General features: G+C 45.7%; 1 protein-coding gene across 5 annotated transcripts in view; it reads left to right on the top strand.

Moving 5' to 3' along the window:
* Positions 1–770: 770 nt before the first annotated feature.
* ZNF318 (zinc finger protein 318) overlaps positions 771–19,966 on the top strand; it is a 43,678-nt gene continuing 24,482 nt past the window's right edge. For 4 of the 5 annotated variants that reach the window (XR_001901782.2, XR_001901783.3, XR_001901781.3 and 1 more), the window contains exons 1-5: positions 1,000–1,445; positions 4,979–5,127; positions 13,576–14,215; positions 15,228–16,709; positions 19,168–19,267. Coding sequence is in view for 2 of the 5 variants with exons in the window: in XM_017957875.2 (XP_017813364.1) it covers positions 1,047–1,445; positions 4,979–5,127; positions 13,576–14,215; positions 15,228–16,709; positions 19,168–19,267 (2,770 nt within the window). In the remaining 3 variants the exon portion in view is untranslated. Of the gene's footprint in view, positions 1,446–4,978; positions 5,128–13,575; positions 14,216–15,227; positions 16,710–19,167; positions 19,268–19,966 lie in introns of all 5 variants that reach the window. The other variant, XM_003897630.4, reaches the window with a different exon arrangement.

Here is a 19,966-nt window from a genome sequence, read left to right as displayed (position 1 = left end):
TAAGGGGGTGGGGAGAATATTACAAAGCATCTTCTTAAGGGCGAGGGGGAGAATATATCCTGTCAGGGTGGGGCAGGAGCAAATCATAATAGTGGAATGTCATCAGTTAAGGCTATTTTCACTTCTTTTGTGGATCTTCAGTTGCCTCAGGCCATCTGGATGTATACCTGCAGCTCACAGGGGATATGATGGCTTAGCTTGGGCTCAGAGGCTTGACAAAGTCTATTTTGGGTTTGATTCTCGTCCACCACCTCCACCTTGTACCTTTCCATCCTCAATTTCAACCTCCAGAAATTAGGCAAACTGGAAAGTAAACTAATGTGCGTCGTGCTGCTTCCGCAGGGGGGACAGGACTTCGGTGGGCGCTCCTGCCGGGTCCGTAACCTCCGACACAGCTAACGTTTTCAGGCCCGCTTATATTCTCACCAATGGTTTTCAACCATTTCGTGTCCATCCCTAAATTAAGAGGCTTGAGGGGCAACAGGAAAGAGCGAAGACCACCGCACAGTCTCCAATCCCCAAAGTCCGGAGGCCTGGACCATCCCGGAAAACCAGGTTCCTCTCCAGGGAAACCCTCCCTTCCGCCCCACCCACCCCGCGCGGAGGCCCCGGGGGTCACGTGGCCTCCGGGGGAGGGGAAGTGGGTGGCTCAGCGGCCGCCATCTTGAGGATTCGGAGGCGGGGCGTGCAGAGCTCAGGGCGCGCGCTTCGCTTCCCCTCCCCTCGCCCAGCCTCGCACCGGCGTCTGTGCTCCTCCCCACTTTTCTTGGTTCCTGCGGCCGCTCCCTGAGTGGAGGAGCGGGGAACCCCGGAGGCGGGGGGGGTGTGTCGGACGCGTGCTCGCGCCCTCCAACCGCCAGCCGCGGGGGCGCGCTCGGCCAGGCCCCCGGGGCGACGCGGGGCCGAGGGGAGGGGGCTGCTCCCGCGGCTGAGGCAGCGCGCAGCGGCCGAGGTGGCGGCGGCTGCAGCTCCGGCGGCGCGCTCAGGGCCTGTGTCTAGGGCGCCCCCGGGTCAGAGCTGTCGCCGTGGCCGCCGCTGCGAGAACCATGTACCGCAGCAGCGCTCGCTCCTCCGTCTCTTCCCACCGGCCTAAAGACGACGGCGGGGGCGGCCCGCGCAGCGGCCGCAGCTCTGGCTCCTCTTCAGGCCCGGCTCGCCGCAGCTCACCGCCGCCTCCGCCCTCCGGCTCCTCATCGCGGACCCCGGCTCGCCGACCCCGCTCGCCCTCAGGGCACCGCGGCCGCCGCGCCTCGCCGTCCCCGCCACGGGGTCGTCGCGTCTCCCCGTCCCCGCCTCGGGCCCGTCGCGGCTCCCCGTCGCCACCGCGGGGCCGACGACTCTTCCCGCCGGGCCCGGCCGGCTTCAGAGGCAGCAGCCGAGGGGAGTCCCGCGCCGACTATGCCCGGGACGGCCGCGGAGACCATCCAGGCGACAGCGGCAGCCGGGTAATCCCACCCCTCGTCCAGGACTCCCTCCATCTCCCAGCCCCCTCGCCCGGAATTCCCGTTTCCAGAAACGCCCGGGGCCTCCAGACCAGGGTCCTAAGCGCGAAGCCTCCGGCCAACTCCCTCGGGGATGCCGAGCCTGGAGGCTTCTGTCAGACCCCGCAGCGTTGACACAATAACGGACTCGGGAGCGCACGGGCGCCTGGTCGGGAGTGCGCGCTCCGTTCCTTAGGAATAGGCTGTTTCTCTCACGCCGGGTGAGGTGTGGAAAGTTTGCCAAGGCGAGGGGCATTTCGTCCAAACCGTGTGCCTTGGTACTTTTTGTAGAGTTGACGTGTCCTCGGGGTTCCGTAGTTTTCATCCCCTTACACCTGAGCTGCCTCCCTGGATCTTAAGGAAAAAAAGCCGAAATGTCAGTTTTTGTGGCGAGTTAGGGACACTTGAACCCTATCAGGCTTTACGTCTAGAGTGTAAACTGTTAGCTTAAATGAATTGGAGCTGCTTCTTGGGAATGAAGTGTGCAGGACCACAGTCATTGCCATAGCCACTAACTCTTAATCAAGTTCTGTGCCAGGAATTATGCCTAGCCTTTCACTTTACACATTCTTTAACCCTCACAACTCTTTGTAGTGAGGCCGTTAATATTATTCCTTGTACATCCGAGGAACCAACCCAGAGAGATTCAAGTAACTCGACTAAGGTGACACGGCTAAGTGGTGGAGCTGTGATTCAACTCAGATCCGCCTGGTTCCCCAAACCCGTGATTTGAACCGCTATGTTTCACTGCTAGAGGAACGCAGCATGAGATTAAGTTTAGTTTTAGAAATAGTGTTGACCTTTAACCATAACCACCACCCCAAGAGATCCCCTAGGTGGAGTCTGGTGTTTGGGACTTTGTTTTGTTTTTAGTTCTTCAATCTTTTTATTATTATTTGAGAAAGAGTCTCACTCTGTTGCCCAGGCTGGAGTGCAGTGGCGCGATCTCAGCTCACTGTAACCTCCACCTCCCGGGTTCAATCAGTTCTCCCATCTCAGCCTCCCAAGTAGTTGGGATTACAGGTGCCCGCCACCATGCCCGGCCTCTTTTTTTCAACTTAGTAACAAAGTTCTGCTTTTTTGAGTGGCTCTCTAACATGTATGTAAGTACTGTGAGTACTTTGGTCAAGGGTAAATTGTTTTGTCACTATGTTAAGATATTCAGTTGAGCAGTGCCAGTGTGGGTGGCAGTCACTACAGAGGAAGCAAGAACAGAATGCTTGTTTCCACAGCCTCCTTTTCTTCTCCAATGCACAGTGTATTTGCTCTGGTCTTTTCTGTCTGAGTAAATAGCATCATCCATTGCTTACATCAGAAACAGTCATTATCTCCCTTGTTCCCACATCTAATTTGTCAGATTACCTCATCTGTCTAACCCATTAGCCTTACCTCTAGAATACATCCCCAAAACTGCCCTCCTCCTGCCATCACTCTGGTCTAAGCCCTATTACCTCTTGCATGGATTGTTGTATTTGGCTCCTTTATGCTCTGCTCTTGCTACCCTCCAGTTTATTCTGGAGGGTACCCAGAAATCAAAATGATTTTTAAGCCCTCACTTTATACATTGACGTGTATTTATTGAGCATCTACTTTGCATTAGGCACTGTTCTGGACTGCCCTGGGGATACAACAAAGCACAAACCAGGCAAAAACTCTTATCCTTATAGAGTTAATATTCTGGCAGGGAGAGTTGGATAATAAGATGAAGTTAGAAACGCCATGGTATGTTAAATGTAATTAAGTACTAAGAAGGACTAAGAAGTACTAAAATAGGTCCGGGCACCGTGGCTCAAGCCTGTAATCCCAGGACTTCGGGAGACCGAGGCCGGCGGATCACGAGGTCAGGAGATCGAGACCATCCTGGCTAACATGGTGAAACCCCATCTCTACTAAAAATACAAAAATTAGCCGGGTGTGTGGCGGGCATCTGTAGTCCCAGCTACTCTGGAGCCTGAGGCAGGAGAATGGCATGAACCCGGGAGGCGGAGCTTACAGTGAGCTGAGATCCCGCCACTGCACTCCTGAGGGCGACAGAGCGAGACTCCATCTCAAAAAAAGGAAAAAAAGAAGTACTAAAAGCAGAGAAGGGAGTTACAGTTTGTGTGTGTGTGTGAGTGTGAATAGTCTTGCTCTGTCACCCATGCTGGAGTGTAGTGGTGTGATCATACCTCACTGCAGTCTCATACTCCCACACTCAAGCGATCCTCTCGCCGCAGCCTCCTGAGTAGCTGGGACTACAGGCGTGTACCACATCCCAGCTGATTTCATTTTTAAATAATTTTTTGGTGTAGGGAGGGATTTCACTGTGTTGCCCAGGCTGGTCTCAAACTCCTGGCTTCAAGTGATTCTCCTGCCTCAGCCTCCCAAAATGTTGGGATTACAGGCATGAGCTACCATGCCTGGCCCGGGGAGGTAAAATTTTTGTTAGAGTAGTCAGGGAAAGCCTTCTGGGAAGGTGATTTTTGAATAAAGATCTGAAGGAGGTGAGGGTGTGCTGTGCAAGCATCTGGAGGAGAAATGTAGTCAGATGATATCACTATCCTGTGTAAAACCCTCCTGTAACTTAATTGCACTAAGGATAAAATCCAAATTTCCCAACCGTGGTTTCTGCCTGTCTTTTCCTCTTCTGTCACTTTGCTGCAGCCACACTGGCCGCTTTTCTGTTACTTAAAATACACCAAGCTCAATACTGAGGTGGTTCTTTCCTTTGCCTGAAACATCCTTCTACCTGTTCTTTGCAAGGCTGACATGTCATCTTTCAGGCCTCAGGTTATCACCTGAGAAAAACCTTTTCTAACCATCCTATCTGAAGTAACTCCTTTTATGATATCATATTTTAATGACTTTATAGCACTTACCAGAAGCACTTTTTTTTTTTTTTAAACTTCTTTTTGGCTTACCTCCTTCACTAGAAACATGTAGGTTCTGAGAGCAGGGACTTCATTCACTTCTCTTTTCCCATGCCCAGTAGAATGAGAGGTCGCTGTTTAGGAGAGTTAGAGGTATGGGCTTATATCTCTAAGAAAATGATAATTTTTAGAAAGTGCTTTATTTTTGGAATAGTGTCGTACCATAACCATTTCTCACCTTGTTGAACCCCAATTTTGCCGGGTGGTTTTTTGTTTTTTGTTTTTGAGACAAGGTCCTACTTATTGCCCAGGCTGGAGTACAGTGGTGCAGTCATGGCTCACTGCAGCCCTGACCTCCCAAGCTTAAGCTATCCTCCCACCTCAGCCACCTTAGTAGTTGGGACCACAGGTGTGGTGTGCACCCCACACCTGGCTAATTTTAAACTTTTTAAATTGAGATGGAGTCTGTGTTGCCCAGACTGGTCTCACATTCTTGCTTGGGCCTATACATCTCAGCCTCCCTAAGTGTTGGGTTTACAGGCATGAGCCACCATGCCTGGCTAACTTTGTAACTAGGGAGGAGAATGTTTTTGGATACAGGGATGTCTTGACCCTATTGACTAACCATATTATCTTTTACTTTTGTAGAGACGCTCTCCTGGTCTGCGTTCTGACTCTTTGGAAAAGAGTTTAAGGATCACTGTTGGCAATGACCACTTCTGTGTTAGCACACCAGAACGGCGACGGCTTAGTGATCGGCTGGGGTCACCAGTGGATAATCTGGAAGACGTGGACAGGTAGGCATCACCTAAGGCAGGGCATACTATACTAGTACTTGAAGGCAGAAATGTTGCTGTTTTCTGAATGATATATTTGAAAGGATGGTGCCAGCTCTAAAGTTATTTCCTATGCCACGTGTCCAGTACAAAATATAACGTTGGGATAGAATTTCTAAGTGGGAAGAGTATAATGATGTATAGACTCTGTTGCTGAATAAATTGTATAGAAAAAAAGACTTTAAAAAGGTCATCCTAGTCTGATTAGAAAGAAGAGGCTGAGGGGACATAATCAGAGTCCTCCAAACCAAGAACAGTTGAGATGGTATAGATTCAAAAACAGTAAAACTATGAGAGGTCCCTTTCCAAAGAAAAGTTCTGGACAAAATGGGAAGTCTTTTTAAAATGGTGTTATTTTTTAGCTTATCCAGGCTGAAACATAGATTCAGAAAGGGTTTAGATAAGTTCATGTCTAATATATGTGTGTATGTGATGTGAAGTAGATAAAGTATTAATAAAAAGCTAGAGACCTTCAAAAATGTTTAAGTTCAGTTATCATTTTACAACTATTGAGTGCTGAGGAAGGGTAGATACACCCAAGAGAGTTGGATATAGACCTCAGGTGCTAGGAACTTAACCATATATAGAATGTAAATAATCACATCAGGTGTTTTTCAGCTCACAAAAATCAAAGTGTGGATGGAAGTTCAGGAAAGCACTCTTTCTCAGAGCTGAGACCTTGACTGTTATGGTCTCTGCCCAGCACGTTGGGAGTTTTGACAAATGAGTAGCAGTAGCAATAAATCAATGTGATGTAGTTTCAAACTGAGACTGTCACTTGCAGTGTTGCACAGAGCATATCTAGGTGGGTAGGGGAGAGCTGGGCAGGAAGTCTGAGGACCAGTTTTGCTGTTGGTAATACTTCAAAGTTCCATTGGCTGTGGATGCAGTGAAACAAGGCAGAAGAGTCTTTTTTTTTTTTCCAGGCTTAATTCACTTTATATTTCTTATATAAAAACCCTATGTTGTAGCCACAGCTAGAGCCTGGGTCCTCTGCACAGAGACTCTGGTGTGTGTCTTGATGAGGTGGTCAGTGAATTCCTGATAGGGAGACTTGGTGAATCCAGTCTCTTTCCAGAGGTCGGGTGTCAGGTAGCTGTAGGTCTTAGAGATGGCATCAAAGGTGGCCTTGACAAAGCCACCCAGGGTGGCAGTGCAGCCCCTGGCTGAGGTGTAGCAGTCATCGATACCAGCTGTCATGAGCAGCTTCTTGGACACGGGCTGAGACAATGCCAGTGCCCTTGGGCGCAGGGGTGAGGCGCACCAACACAGAGCCGCAGCGGCCTGTCACCTTGCAAGGGACAATGTGGGGCTTGTGGATCTTGTTCCCCCAGTAGCCTCTGTGCATAGGGAGAATGAAGAGCTTGGCCAGGATGATGGCCCCACGTATGGCAGTGGCCACCTCCTTGGAGCACTTAACACCCAGACCGATGTGGCCATTGTAGTCCCTGATGGCAATAAATGCCTTGAACCTGGTGCACTGGCCAGTGTTGGTCTGCTTCTGCACTGGCATAATCTTCAACACCTCATCCTTGAGAGAGGCCCCCAGGAAAAAGTCAGTGATCTCAGATTCCTTGATGGGCAGGAAGAAGAGATAGTTCTCCAGGGACTTGATCTTTATGTCCTTGACCAAGCAGCTCAGCTTGGTGACAGGCATCCACTCCTTATCCTTGGCCTTGCCTTCATGAGCTCCGCGGCCTCAGCCCCATCCACGGCTGCAACCCCGGCCCCTCTGGGGAAGCCACCACGGTTCCCCATCCCAGGGCCCTGGGGCCTCTGCCCCCACCCCACCCCTCCCACTGACATCATCCGCCATTTGGTGTTTTCTCATAGAAGAAGCAAGGCAGAATAGTCTTATGTCATATAACATTGAAGCTTCTAAAGGGCCTCAAGATATGTGACTGTATTACTTAATTGGGGCAGTAGCCCTTGCCCTTCTGGCTGCTTCTGTTTTGGGAAATGATTGAGTAGGTAGTCTGGGTAGGTGGTACATAGTATGATTGTCTTCATTCTTTGCTGAGGTTTTGAGTTAGTTTCAGCAGTTCCTCTTCTTAGGCCTAGTATGTCACTTCCCCTTTGCATAAACTTTGTTATGCACGTGTGCTTCAGATAACTAATTGTATTTTTAAATTACAGAAATTAAAATTTTTCCTCTTAGGGAGTTTGGGGTGGCAGTCTTCTTTCTAGAATCGTGTTTCAGAGACACGGGTCTACTTTAGAGAAAGTGAGATTGAGGTTCTAAACAGAGATACAAGGCCATTTAAAAAATACTGTTGCCCCCTACACATTTCTCTTCTTTCCTTTTTGTTCAGTATGGTTTGTGTGGATAATTACTGTCCATTAAAACCAGGCCACAGGACCATTGGCATACTCAGGATGTCTCCTGACAGTGAGTCTAGTCTTCAACCAATGATACAGGCCATTTATATCCTTTGTATGTAGATGTTTGGGCCTGGCGCAGTGGCTCTCACCTGTAATCCCAGCACTTTAGGAGGTTGAGGTGGGCTAATCACTTGAAGTCAGGAGTTCAAGACCAGCCTGGCCAACATGGTGAGACCCTATCTTTACCAAAAATACAAAAATTACCCAGTAGTGGTGCATACCTGTACTCCTAGCTACTCCAGAGGCTGAGGCAGGAGAAGCTTGAACCTGGGAGGCAGAGTTTGCAGTGAGCCCAGATTGCACCACTGCACAGAGCAAGACTCTGTCTCAAAAAAAAAAAAAGAAAGAAAAAGAAAGTGTATGTAGATGTTTAGGTTTTTAAAAGTTATTTATTAATTTTTTTTTGAGACAGAGTCTTGCACTGTTGCCCGGCTGGAGTGCAATGGTGCAATCTCAGCTCACTGCAGCCTCCGCCTCCCGGGTTCTAGCAATTCTCCTGCCTCAGCCTCCTGAGTAGCTGGGATTACAGGTGCGGGCTACCACACCCGGCTAATTTTTTGTATTTTTAGTAGAGATGCGGTTTCACTGTGTTGGCCAGGCTGTTCTCAAACTCCTGACCTTGTGATCTGCTGACTTCGTGATCCACCGACTTTGGCCTCCCAAAGTGCTGGGATTACAGGTGTGAGCCACTGTGCCCAACCCCTTTTAAATTTATTTTTAAGAGACAGGGTCTCACTCTATCACCCAGACTGGAGTGCAGTGACACGATCATAGCTTAGTGTAGCCTCTAACTCCTGGGTTCAAGTGATTCTCCTGTCTCAGCCTCCCAAGTAGCTAGGAATACAGGCACACACCACCCAATGCCCAGCTAATTTTTTTTATTTTTGTAGAGATGGGGTTCTCACTGTGTTGCCTAGGTTGGTTTCAAACTCCTGAGCTCAAGTGATCCTCCTGCCTCAGCCTCCCAAAGTGATGGGATTGCAGGTGTGAACCACCATGCCTGGCAAGATGTTTATTTATTTGTTTTTTTTCTGAGACTCTAGTACTCTTTCTCTTCCTTTATTGAATCTGTTAAGTTTTATATCAGGTTTGGATGGTAACGAAGTTGGGTTTTAGTGTCTTCACCTTAGCAGCCCTATATGTAGGACTGTAATTCTTCTCAAAAGGGAACATGAACAGGTAATGTGAAAAATTCTAAAACACTTGGCTTCTAAAGACCTGTGGATGTGAGGTTAATTTATCCTGTTCATCAAAGTAATTTGCACATTTAATGTTCCATTCATGGAGCTGTTTATTTTTAAAAAATCAGGCCGGGCGCAGTGGCTCAAGCCTGTAATCCCAGCACTTTGGGAGGCCGAGACGGGCGGATCACGAGGTCAGGAGATCGAGACCATCCTGGCTAACACGGTGAAACCCCGTCTCTACTAAAAAATACAAAAAAAAAACTAGCCGGGCGATGTGGCGGATGCCTATAGTCCCAGCTACTCGGGAGGCTGAGGCAGGAGAATGGCGTGAACCCGGGAGGCGGAGCTTGCAGTGAGCTGAGATCTGGCCACTGCACTCCAGCCTGGGCAATGGAGCGAGACTCTGTCTCAAAAAAACAACAACAACAACAAAAAATCATTATCTTTTTAAAAAACAATGTCTCGCTCTGTTGCCCAGCCTGGAGTGCAGTGGCGTGATCATAGTTCACTGTAACCTCAAACTCCTGGGCTCAAGTGGTCCTCCCAGCTCAGTCTTCAGAGTAGCTAGGACTGTGGGCTACATTGCCATACCTGGTGAATTAAAAAATAAATTTTTAGAAATTGAGGGTCTATCTATGTTGTCCAGGCTAGTCTCCTGACCTCAAGCAATCCTCCTGCCTTGGCCTCTTGAAGTGCTAAGATTACAGGTGTGAGCCACTGTGCCCAGCTTATCTCCTAATTCCTTCTCCTTATTCTGATAGATTGAAGGAGTAGGATTTTTTTCCCCTCTGATTTACTTTAGGGAATAGAAGCAAACAGCTTTCTTGGGGCATTTTTGGGGCTCATGAACAGAAAAGAATACAGAGTTTAGGCTCTGAAGGACCTTTTAAAATATATATACATTTTTTAACAGCTTTATTGAGATGTAATTTGTATACTATGTAATTCACCCATTTAAAGTGTACAGTGATTTTTGGTATATTCAGAGTTGTGCATCCCTCACTACAATAAATTTTAGAACATTTTTATTATACCAGAAAGAAGCTCTGTGCCTTCAGCCATTACTCCCTCCGCCCTACCCCCAGCCGTGGGCAATCACTAATATACTTTCTGTCTCTATAGATTTGCGTATTCTGGACATTTCATATAAATAGAATCATATAATATGTGGTCTTTTGTGACTGGCTTTTTTCACTTAGCATATTTTTTTTAAGGTTCATCCGTGTTTGTAGCATTCCTTTTTATCGCTGATAATATTTTATTGTATGGGTATACCACGTTTTGTTTATCCATTCATCAGTGGTGAATGAATGGATAACATTTGGATTCTTTTCACTTTCGGCAATTATGATTAATGCTGCTCTGAACATCGGTATAAAAGTTTTTATATGGACATATATACATTTTTTTAAAACTTGTTTAACAGAGATTTGTAAACATAAAAATGTAGAATAGTATAGTGAACCCCCATGTCCTCATTACCCAACTCCAGCAATCAGTTTTTTAAATAGATAGACCTTATTTTAGATAACAGTTGAACTCTTAACCAAGGCTTTCAGGGAGTGTCCGTCATTGGACTCTTTCAGGGTATAGGAGATTGTACTCTTTTTAGGGCTCACTCTTACTACAGCCAGTTCTCTTCTCATATCCTTTTGGAGTTCTGGGGAAGGAGGACATGAGCTTCTAATAAGCAGCCTGATTTATGCCTACATATATGTGATAGCTTTATTAAGAAAACTGTTTTTATGCAGGCCAGGCACGGTGGCTCAAGCCTGTAATCCTAGCACTTTGGGAGGCCGAGACGGGCGGATCACGAGGTCAGGAGCTCGAGACCATCCTGGCTAACACGGTGAAACCCCGTCTCCACTAAAAAATAAAAAAAAAAAAACCTAGCTGGGCAAGGTGGCGGGCGCCTGTAGTCCCAGCTACTCGGGAGGCTGAGGCAGGAGAATGGCATAAACCCGGGAGGCGGAGCTTGCAGTGAGCTGAGATCGGGCCACTGCACTCCAGCCTGGGCGACAGAGCTGAGACTCCGTCTCAAAAAAAAAAAAAAAAAAAAGAAAACTGTTTTTATGCCTTTTTTCTGTCTCATTCTACTGGAGATTCCAAGTCTGGACTGAGGCTTTTTGAGAGCCATCTCATTTATAGCTTCTTGATAGTACTGGATTAGATCTTGGGCTAGTATGCCATTTCATGGTGACATGTAATAGTTCTAGTGGGGAGCTGAATGTCGGAGTGTGAATGAACTTGCCACTCCTCATCGAGCTTATGTTTTCTCTCCCTATACTAATATGATCAGAGACTTCTTGTGTGGTAAATGGTGTTTTGACAATGGAGTGACTCAACTCATGAATATTCCTCTCTGGAAATAGGTGTGTTTATGGCTGACAGACCTATAGAGAAAAATTTTTACCCCAGTTTGATTTCAGAAATCATCCTTGGTTTATTCCCATTTATTCCTATTTCATACTACATTGAAACTTCAACATTTCCCAAATTCTTGGGAAGAAGGTGGGTAACAGAAACCTGGATTCCCACAAGTGGCATTCTTGTTAGAGAAGGTAAATAAAGTATGTCCTTGATAACCTTTCATAAATTTATTCCTAGGTCTACAACTTTGAACAAAGGCAGGCTGGTGAATAAGAAAAGGCAACGTTTTGAGGTTCTGCTGGCATAGTCTCAGAGATAGGAAAGCAACTACTAAAAAAACTAGGAAAAGTCATTTCTAGAAACTCACAAAAAACAAAAGTAGCTACTAGAAACTGCAGAAAACACTAATAGTTACCATCCTCTAGATGATAATTCACTCTGGAATGTGAGTGACATGTAAGAACTTTTATTTTTTATTCAGATTATTTAGAAATTTCATACATAAAGTGCTAGAGGATCTTTATTTCTGTCTATGATTTAAACCAGAAACTTTCGTTTTGTGTCATAGCCATAGCCCCCGAGAAGGTTAGGACTATTGGGTGTGGTATAGAGTTCTCAGCTGAAAGAATAGATGTCCCATCCTAGATTTTTACCTCATGCCACAAAGGTCTGAGACATTTGTATTTAATGAAATAAAAATATAAGGTGAACCAAACCATCACTTTCTCGTTTCTAAGCCCGAGAATAGCAGAGTTTTTGTAGATATCCAGAGAAGGCAAAGAGGGTGGCAAAACAGGCTGTGAGAGAGTTTTTTGGTTTTTAATATGTGAACCATCGAGGCAAAGCATTGGAGAACCTTCTAAAACTTATGAGAAAATCATGCTAATTAGAATAATCATTTTTTTAAAAAGTTACCCTATAGTGAAACTTTTTTTCCAATTGAATTGTTAGAACCTTAATATACAGACTTAAAGTTGGATATAGTATGATTTAACTGGGGTAGAAGGTCCAGAGCCCTGCTGGTTTTGCTTTTCTAGTACCTCCTTTCTTTTGGTAGCTCCTGAGCACTCTTTACAACCTCTGGAACACAGCTTTAAAACCATTGATTTGAGCCACGTGCGGAGGCTTACACCTGTAATCCCAGCACTTTGGGAGGCTGAGGCGGGCAGATCATCTGAGGTCAGGAGTTCGAGACCAGCCTGGCCAACATGTGAAACCCCATCTCTACTTAAAAAAATGCAAAAAAATCAGCCAGCGTGGTAGTGCACACCTGTAATCCCAGCTACTTAGGAGGCTGAGGCACAAGAATCGCTTGGACCAGGGAGGTGGAGGTTGCAGGGAGCCAAGATCACGCCACTGCACTCCAGCCTGGGCGACAGAGTGAGACACTGTCTTAAAAAAAAAAACAGAACAGGCCGGGCGCGGTGGCTCACGCCTGTAATCCCAGCACTGGGAGGCCGAGGCAGGTAGGATCCGAGGTCAGGAGATGAGACCATCACAGCTAACACGGTGAAACCCCGTCTCTACTAAAAAATACAAAAACTAGCGAGGCCAGTGGCCGAGCCTATAGTCCCAGCTACCGGAGCTGAGGCAGGAAGAATAGGCGTGAACCGGGGTGAGCTTGCAGTGAGCTGAGATCCGACACTGCACTCCAGCCTGGGTGACAAGCCCCGAACTCCGTCTCAAAAAAAAAAAAAAAAAAAACAGAACAAAACAGACTGGGCGTGGTTGCACTCCACGCCTGTAATCCAACTTTTGGAAGGCCAAGAGTAGGGCGATCCCACGGAGTCAGAGATCAAGACCATCCTGGCTAACATGGTGAAACCCCATCTCTACTAAAAAAAAAAAAAAAAAAAAATTAACCATGGTGTGGTGGTGGAGTGCGTGCTAGTCCCAGCTACTCAGGAGGCTGAGGCAGGAGAATGTGGGTGTGAACCCAGGAGGGAACTGCAGTGACGAGATTGTGCCACTGTACTCCAGCCTGGGCGACAGAGCAAGACTCTGTCTCAAAACAAAACAAAACAAAATAAAAAAAATCCCATTGATCTGGACTGGTGTTTCTCAAACTTTAAAATTTCATACCTTGAGATCTTGTTAAAATGCATGTTCTAGTTCAGATCTGCTTGGGGTGGAGCTTTGAGAAGCTGTATTTCTAAATAGTTCCCAGGTAATGCTAATGCTCTTTGGTCCGCACTACACTTTCAGTAGCAAAGAGCTAGAATTTAGCTTGTGTGGAGTTGTGTAACTTGCATGATACTTTGCATGCCCCAAGTCTAGTCAAAGATATTACCCAAGAACTCTGTCTAGATATATTGGTAATGTTAACTCTTGGTTAGAAGCCAAAGCTGCTTGCATCCCAGGGAAAGGGAGAGGAAATGTTCTTGGACTTCATGATAATAGGCTTTTGCCTTAAGCATTTTATAGCCCCCTTGACAAAGTCCATTTGTTCAATGATGCTTCTCTTTTTCCTCAGGGATGACCTGACTGATGATTCTGTCTTCACTCGAAGCTCCCAGTGCTCTCGGGGTCTTGAGCGATATATTTCCCAGGAGGAAGGGCCTCTCAGTCCCTTCTTGGGACAACTGGATGAGGACTACCGAACAAAAGAAACTTTCCTGCATCGATCTGATTATAGTCCCCATATCAGTTGTCATGATGAGCTTTTGCGGGGAACAGAACGGAATCGAGAAAAACTCAAAGGCTACTCTATACGATCTGAAGAAAGGAACCGGGAGGCCAAAAGACCCCGTTATGATGACACAGTGAAGATAAACAGCATGGGAGGGGATCACCCAAGTTTTACATCAGGAACTCGCAACTATCGACAGCGTAGACGAAGCCCAAGTCCTAGGTTTCTCGACCCTGAGTTTCGAGAACTGGATCTTGCCAGACGAAAGCGAGAGGAAGAGGAGGAGCGAAGTAGGAGCTTGAGTCAGGAGCTGGTTGGAGTTGATGGTGGTGGTACTGGCTGTTCCATCCCTGGATTGTCAGGTGTCCTAACAGCATCGGAGCCAGGATATTCTTTGCATCGGCCTGAAGAAGTATCTGTGATGCCCAAGAAGTCCATTTTGAAGAAGCGGATTGAGGTGGACATAATGGAGCCTTCCATGCAGGTCTCTGCTGCATTTCTTGTAGGGCGTCTTGCTAGTCTGTCTAATATCTTAATGCCTGTTTACTTTCCTGTGGGCTATGTTTCTAATGGTGTCTTTGTAATATATGCTGGACCAACATTGTGAGCTATGCCTTCTAGGACTGTGAGCTACACCTTCTAGCACTCTCCAAACGAAACTGTAGGCCTTTTAATGCATCAGTAGAGGGTTATATTGCTATATATTAGGCTTTATATTAATAAATAGATACTTTGGAGAGTATCTGCTATAAGTTTTTTCCTTAAATTGGATTATCCTTTGGCAATCTTTGAATATGGGTTTGTTGGAAATGAAGCTTGAAGGGCAAAGGGAGGAGGTGACCTCAATTTTCTCATCTGTCTTTAGAGAGAAGACAAGATGTATGAGTTGTAGGACACTGAACTAGAAATCAGGTGATTCTGATTCTGGACCCTCTTCTGCCACCAACTTACTGTGATGTTTAGACAAGTCACCTCACCATTCTGAGCCTTGATATTTTTCTGTCACCTGTGAAAGGATGGTGAGACCACTAATGGAAAGACCACTAGTTTTTAGCTGTCCTCTTAGGAGATAAAGGCTTCTGAAGAGGTTCGCAAGCAAGGGAATGCTGATGAGTTAGTGTTCCAGAGTTTCCTCTCCCCACTTCAGCCAAAGCAGCGCGCTCTTTTTTTTTTTCTTTTCTTTTGGGGATCCATAGAAAAGAAAACAAGCTAGGGGATCTCTAAAATCCTTTTGAATTCAACTTCCTTTTAACACATAGATAAAGGTGAGGATTCCATCCAGATTGCCTCACTTCCTTGTTTCTCCTTAACAGCAGAAACATCTGGAGATAAGATGACTCACATTTTGAATCTGGCTAAGGATATTTGTCCTCCCTTTTATCCATACTTATCTCTCACCTGTTAATTCAAAAAGACCAAAGTATTTAAGTAATTTATCTGTTACTAATCTTCTGAGATTCTGCATAAGATTAAATCAGTTGTGTTTGTCTTTGCAGCTTGAGAGTTTTTCCAGCAGTACCAGCTCCAGCCAGGATCACCCTCTCTACTCTGGGCACCCATCCCTTCCACTAAGTGGTGCTATTGCTGCTTTTGCCTCAGAGATTGAAAACAAGGGGACTATGGTAGAGACTGCCTTGAAGGAACCTCAGGGCAACCTCTACCAATGGGGTCCTCTTCCTGGGATTCCCAAAGACAACAGTCCTCTCAGAGAAAAATTTGGAAGTTTTCTATGCCACAAGGATAATTTAGATTTGAAGGCCGAGGGACCTGAGCGACACACAGACTTCCTGCTGCCCCATGAGAGAGCTAGCCAGGATGGCAGTGGTTTTTCCCGAATTCTGAGCATGTTGGCTGATTCTACTAGTACACAGGAAAAAAGGCGACGTAGCTTTCCTGACATTGAAGATGAGGAGAAATTTCTCTATGGGGATGAAGAAGAGGATTTAAAGGCAGAATCTCTACCAAAGCCCCTTGGGAGCTCTGAGAGTGAAGTTACTAGGCAGAAGGCAAGCTCCCTGCCGTCTTCAGCTCCAGCTGTAAAGCTAGAATCACTAGAAGAGACCAATCCAGAATATGCGAAGATCCATGACTTGCTCAAGACAATAGGGCTGGATATTGGAGTAGCGGAGATTAGTCAATTGGCTGCACGCACCCAGGAACGACTTCATGGCAAGAAGCCGTCATTACGCTCCTCAGCTGACCGCCGTTCCTCAGTTGACCGATACTTTTCAGCTGACCGCTGTTCCTCAGTTGACCACCGCTTCTCAGCTGATCGCTGTTCCTCAGTTGACCACTGCTTCTCAGCTGATCGACGTTCCTCAGATCCCCACAGACTAGAGAGCAGGGAGGCACATCATAGCAATACCCACTCTCCAGAGGTGTCCCATCCCCACCCACCTTCTCCTGTGGATCCTTACCTCCTTACAAAAAATAGCCCTCCATTCCTAAAGTCTGACCATCCAGTGGGTCATATTTCAGGACCAGAGGTGGTTGGTAGTGGGTTTCAGTCATCTGTTGCAGTCAGGTGCATGTTGCCATCAGCCCCATCTGCCCCAATTAGACTTCCACACACTGCTGCTTTATCTCAGTTTCACATGCCAAGGGCCTCTCAGTTTGCTGCAGCTCGGATACCTCCAAATTACCAGGGACCTGCCATTCCCCCTGCCTCCTTTGATGCCTATAGGCATTACATGGCATATGCAGCCTCAAGATGGCCCATGTATCCCACCTCTCAACCGTCAAACCACCCTGTACCTGAACCACACAGGATAATGCCAATAACCAAACAAGCTACTCGTAGCCGTCCCAATCTGCGTGTGATCCCCACTGTGACTCCTGATAAGCCTAAGCAGAAAGAGTCTGTGCGAGGCTCAATTCCTGCGGCCCAAGTGCCTGTTCAGGTGTCCATTCCATCACTCATAAGATATAATCCAGAGAAGATCTCTGATGAGAAGAACCGTGCTTCCCAGAAGCAGAAGGTGAATATTAGCTTTGGGCATCCTGTGCCTGAGTTTTCTACTTTACCATACGTTTGTATATGTTTTTTAGAGGGGGTTGAAAATTTGTAAGGCTCTTTCACTTGAAGTCCTTTGGAGGCTGCCGTCATCACCCTGAGAAATGTATATTGTTCCTCAGTTTTTCACACGCTTTTTTTTTTTTTTTTTTAAGATGGAGTCTCACTCTGTCTCCCAGGCTGGAGTGCAGTGGCGTGATCTCATCTCACTGCAACCTCTGCCTCCCGGGTTCACGCCATTCTCCTGCCTCAGCCTCCCGAGTAGCTGGGAATACAGGTGCCCGCCACCACGCCCAGCTAATTTTTTGTATTTTTAGTAGAGACGGGGTTTCACCCTGTTAGCCAGGATGGTCTTGATCTCCTGACCTTATGATCCGCCCGCCTCAGCCTCCCAAAGTGCTGGAATTACAGGCTTGAGCTACCGTGTCCGGCCCAGACTTCTCTTTTTTAAGTTTAGTTCTATCCAAATTAATGGTCTTCAAACACTGTAGATAGGAACTGGGAGCCTTGAAGTCTTCAATATGATTTCATAGTGGAGTGGGGAACCAAAATTGGGTTTGGTGAAGGAGAATCAGTAAGCCTGTTTGATCCCTGTGAATTCTGTATTCTTACCCTGTAGTGATTATGTGAATTAAAGCTAATAATTAGTTGTTGCTTGATAATTGAAGCAAACCAACAAATAAACTTTGCCTGATCTGGTTTATCTTAGAGCCCAGGAGTAACAGTAACATTTTTGACATGTTATTTATTTAAAAAAGTGTGTGTATGTGTGTGTGTGTATGTGTATGTATACATATATTTTATATAGAGATGGGGTCTTCTCAGTGTTGCCCAGGGTGATCTTGAACTCCTGGGCTCAAGTGATCCTCCCCTGCCAGCCTCACCCAGAGTGCTGGGATCACAGGCATGAGCCACTGTGCCTGGCCTCTAAAATCATTTTTTATATTATCCAGGTTCATTGGGTTCCCAGGCTGTGGGAAGAAAGCAGTGACTGGGGTAAAGATATAATTCTAATAATTCTGATAATTTAGAGCAGTAGGTGAAAACTACATCAAGATAAGGAATACATAATAGAAGAATTTTGAGTGGAAGAGTTAACACATACTATTAATTGTATGTGTTAGAAACATAAAAATGTAACTTGTTAGAAACATAAAAATGTAAGGTGTATAATTTGGTTTGCTCATAAAAGTTAAGACCTGGTCGTGCGTGGTGGCTCATGCCTGTAATCCCAGCACTTTGGGAGGCCGAGGCGGGCAGATCACGAGATCAAGAGATCGAGACCATCCTGGCTAACACGGTGAAACCCCGTCTCTACTAAAAATACAAAAAATTTGCCGGGTGTGGTGGCACGCACCTGGAGTCCCAGCTACTCAGGAGGCTGTGGCAGGAGAATTGCTTGAACCCAGGAGGCGGAGGTTGCAGTGAGCCGAGATCATGCCACTGCACACCAGCCTGGGCAACAGAGCAAGACTCCGTCTCAAAAAAAAAAAAAGTTAAGACCTGAAGAAAAAAAAATAGAGGGCCAGTCTCAGTTTTTTGCAGTTAAAAAGTTTTAGCCAATTATTGGGAAGACAAAAGACACTTCAGAGTATTTAAGTTCAATAGAAACTTAACTTCAGTCTTTAGTTTTACTAAAGTCTTTTGAGAAAGGGAAATAGGTTCAATATAGACAAAACTTAAAACTTCAGAGACAGTGTTTGAAGGTCATACACTTTCTCTTTCCTTTTATAAATCTAGTCCTTAAGTCAGGGTGTTGATAATACATAGGTCTATTATAGACACATATCAGCCTATTATATGCTGGTATAGTATAGACAAGCCATATTTGCTTTTTTCCATTAGGTAGTAGTATAGTTGAAAGATCATGAGCTTTAGGGCAGATATACCTGGATTGTAAATCTACACTTAATGTGTGACTTTGAGTATTCTGCTTAATCTTGTACAACGTCAGTTTTCTAACTACAAAATAGAGAAAATATTGTGAGGTTTAAACAACATGCTACTCTGGGCACACTGCCTATGGGTTATCCCTGCTTTCCAAGGAGCAGTGAAAATAAATAAATAATATGAAATATGTCCCTTACCCATAACATATATAGTTCCTTTATGGTTCTATATATAACATACATATGGTTCCCTTTGGAACTTAGAACCACTATCTAATAGTTGCTATCAGTGCCCTAGATGCTTCCTGCAAAAAACAAAAAAACAACCTTTCTGGACAGTATAGTTTTTGAAAAGATGGACAGTTCTATTCTGGAACTTAGAACGAAATATCACTTTGACTGTAAGGTCAGAGCCTGTGTGCAGGCATTTGGATCCTTACATTCAGATAATGTCTAGCATGAAGGCTTCTGGAAGAGAGAAATAGAAAAGAGTGTTGGAGGAGATGGACTCTTTTACCATTTTGTATTTTGCAGGTTATTGAAGAGAGGGAAAAACTAAAGAATGACCGGGAAGCCCGCCAGAAGAAGATGTACTATCTTAGGACCGAGTTAGAGCGGCTTCATAAACAACAAGGTATCAGCTGCTTTGCGTGATTGCCTTTTTGTAATAACTTATGTAGGAGAACCAAATTTGCTACTCTCACACAGGTTCAGTAACGTGAAACTTCATTTAAAAAAATTTTTTTTTTACATAATTAAACTTACAAAAAAGTTGCAATAATAGTGCGAAGAATTCTCAGGTACTCTTCTCCCAGATGATGATGATGGTGATGGTGATGATGATGAAGATTTGAGACGAAGTTTTGCTCTCTTGCGGAGGCTGGAGTGAAGTGGCGTGATTTCGGCCCACTGCAACCTCTGTCCCCCAAGTTCAAGTGATTCTCCTGCCTCAGCCTCCCAAGTAGCTGGAATTACAGGCACCTACCACCATGCCTAGCTAATTTTTTTCGTATTTTTAGTAAAGATGGGGTTTTGCCATGTTGGCCAGGCTGGTCTCAAACTCCTCACTTCAGGTGATCCACCTGCCTCAGCCTCCCAAAGTGCTAGGATTACAGGCATGAGCCACCACACCCTGCCAGATTATTAACATTTTAATACACTTGCTGTATCTTTTTTTCTCTCTCTCAATGTGTGTGTGTGTGTGTGTATGTGTGTGTGTAATTTTTCCTGAATTTTTTTTTTTTTTTTTGAGAAAGAGTCTCACTCTTTCGCCCAGGCTGGAGTGCAGTGGCGCAATCTTGGCTCACTGCAACCTCTGCCTCCTGGATTCAAG

The sequence above is a fragment of the Papio anubis genome, chromosome 6 (assembly GCF_008728515.1).
Source record: "Papio anubis isolate 15944 chromosome 6, Panubis1.0, whole genome shotgun sequence".
NCBI classification, from domain to species: domain Eukaryota; kingdom Metazoa; phylum Chordata; class Mammalia; order Primates; family Cercopithecidae; genus Papio; species Papio anubis.
This window is presented reverse-complemented; position numbering and strand designations above follow the sequence as displayed.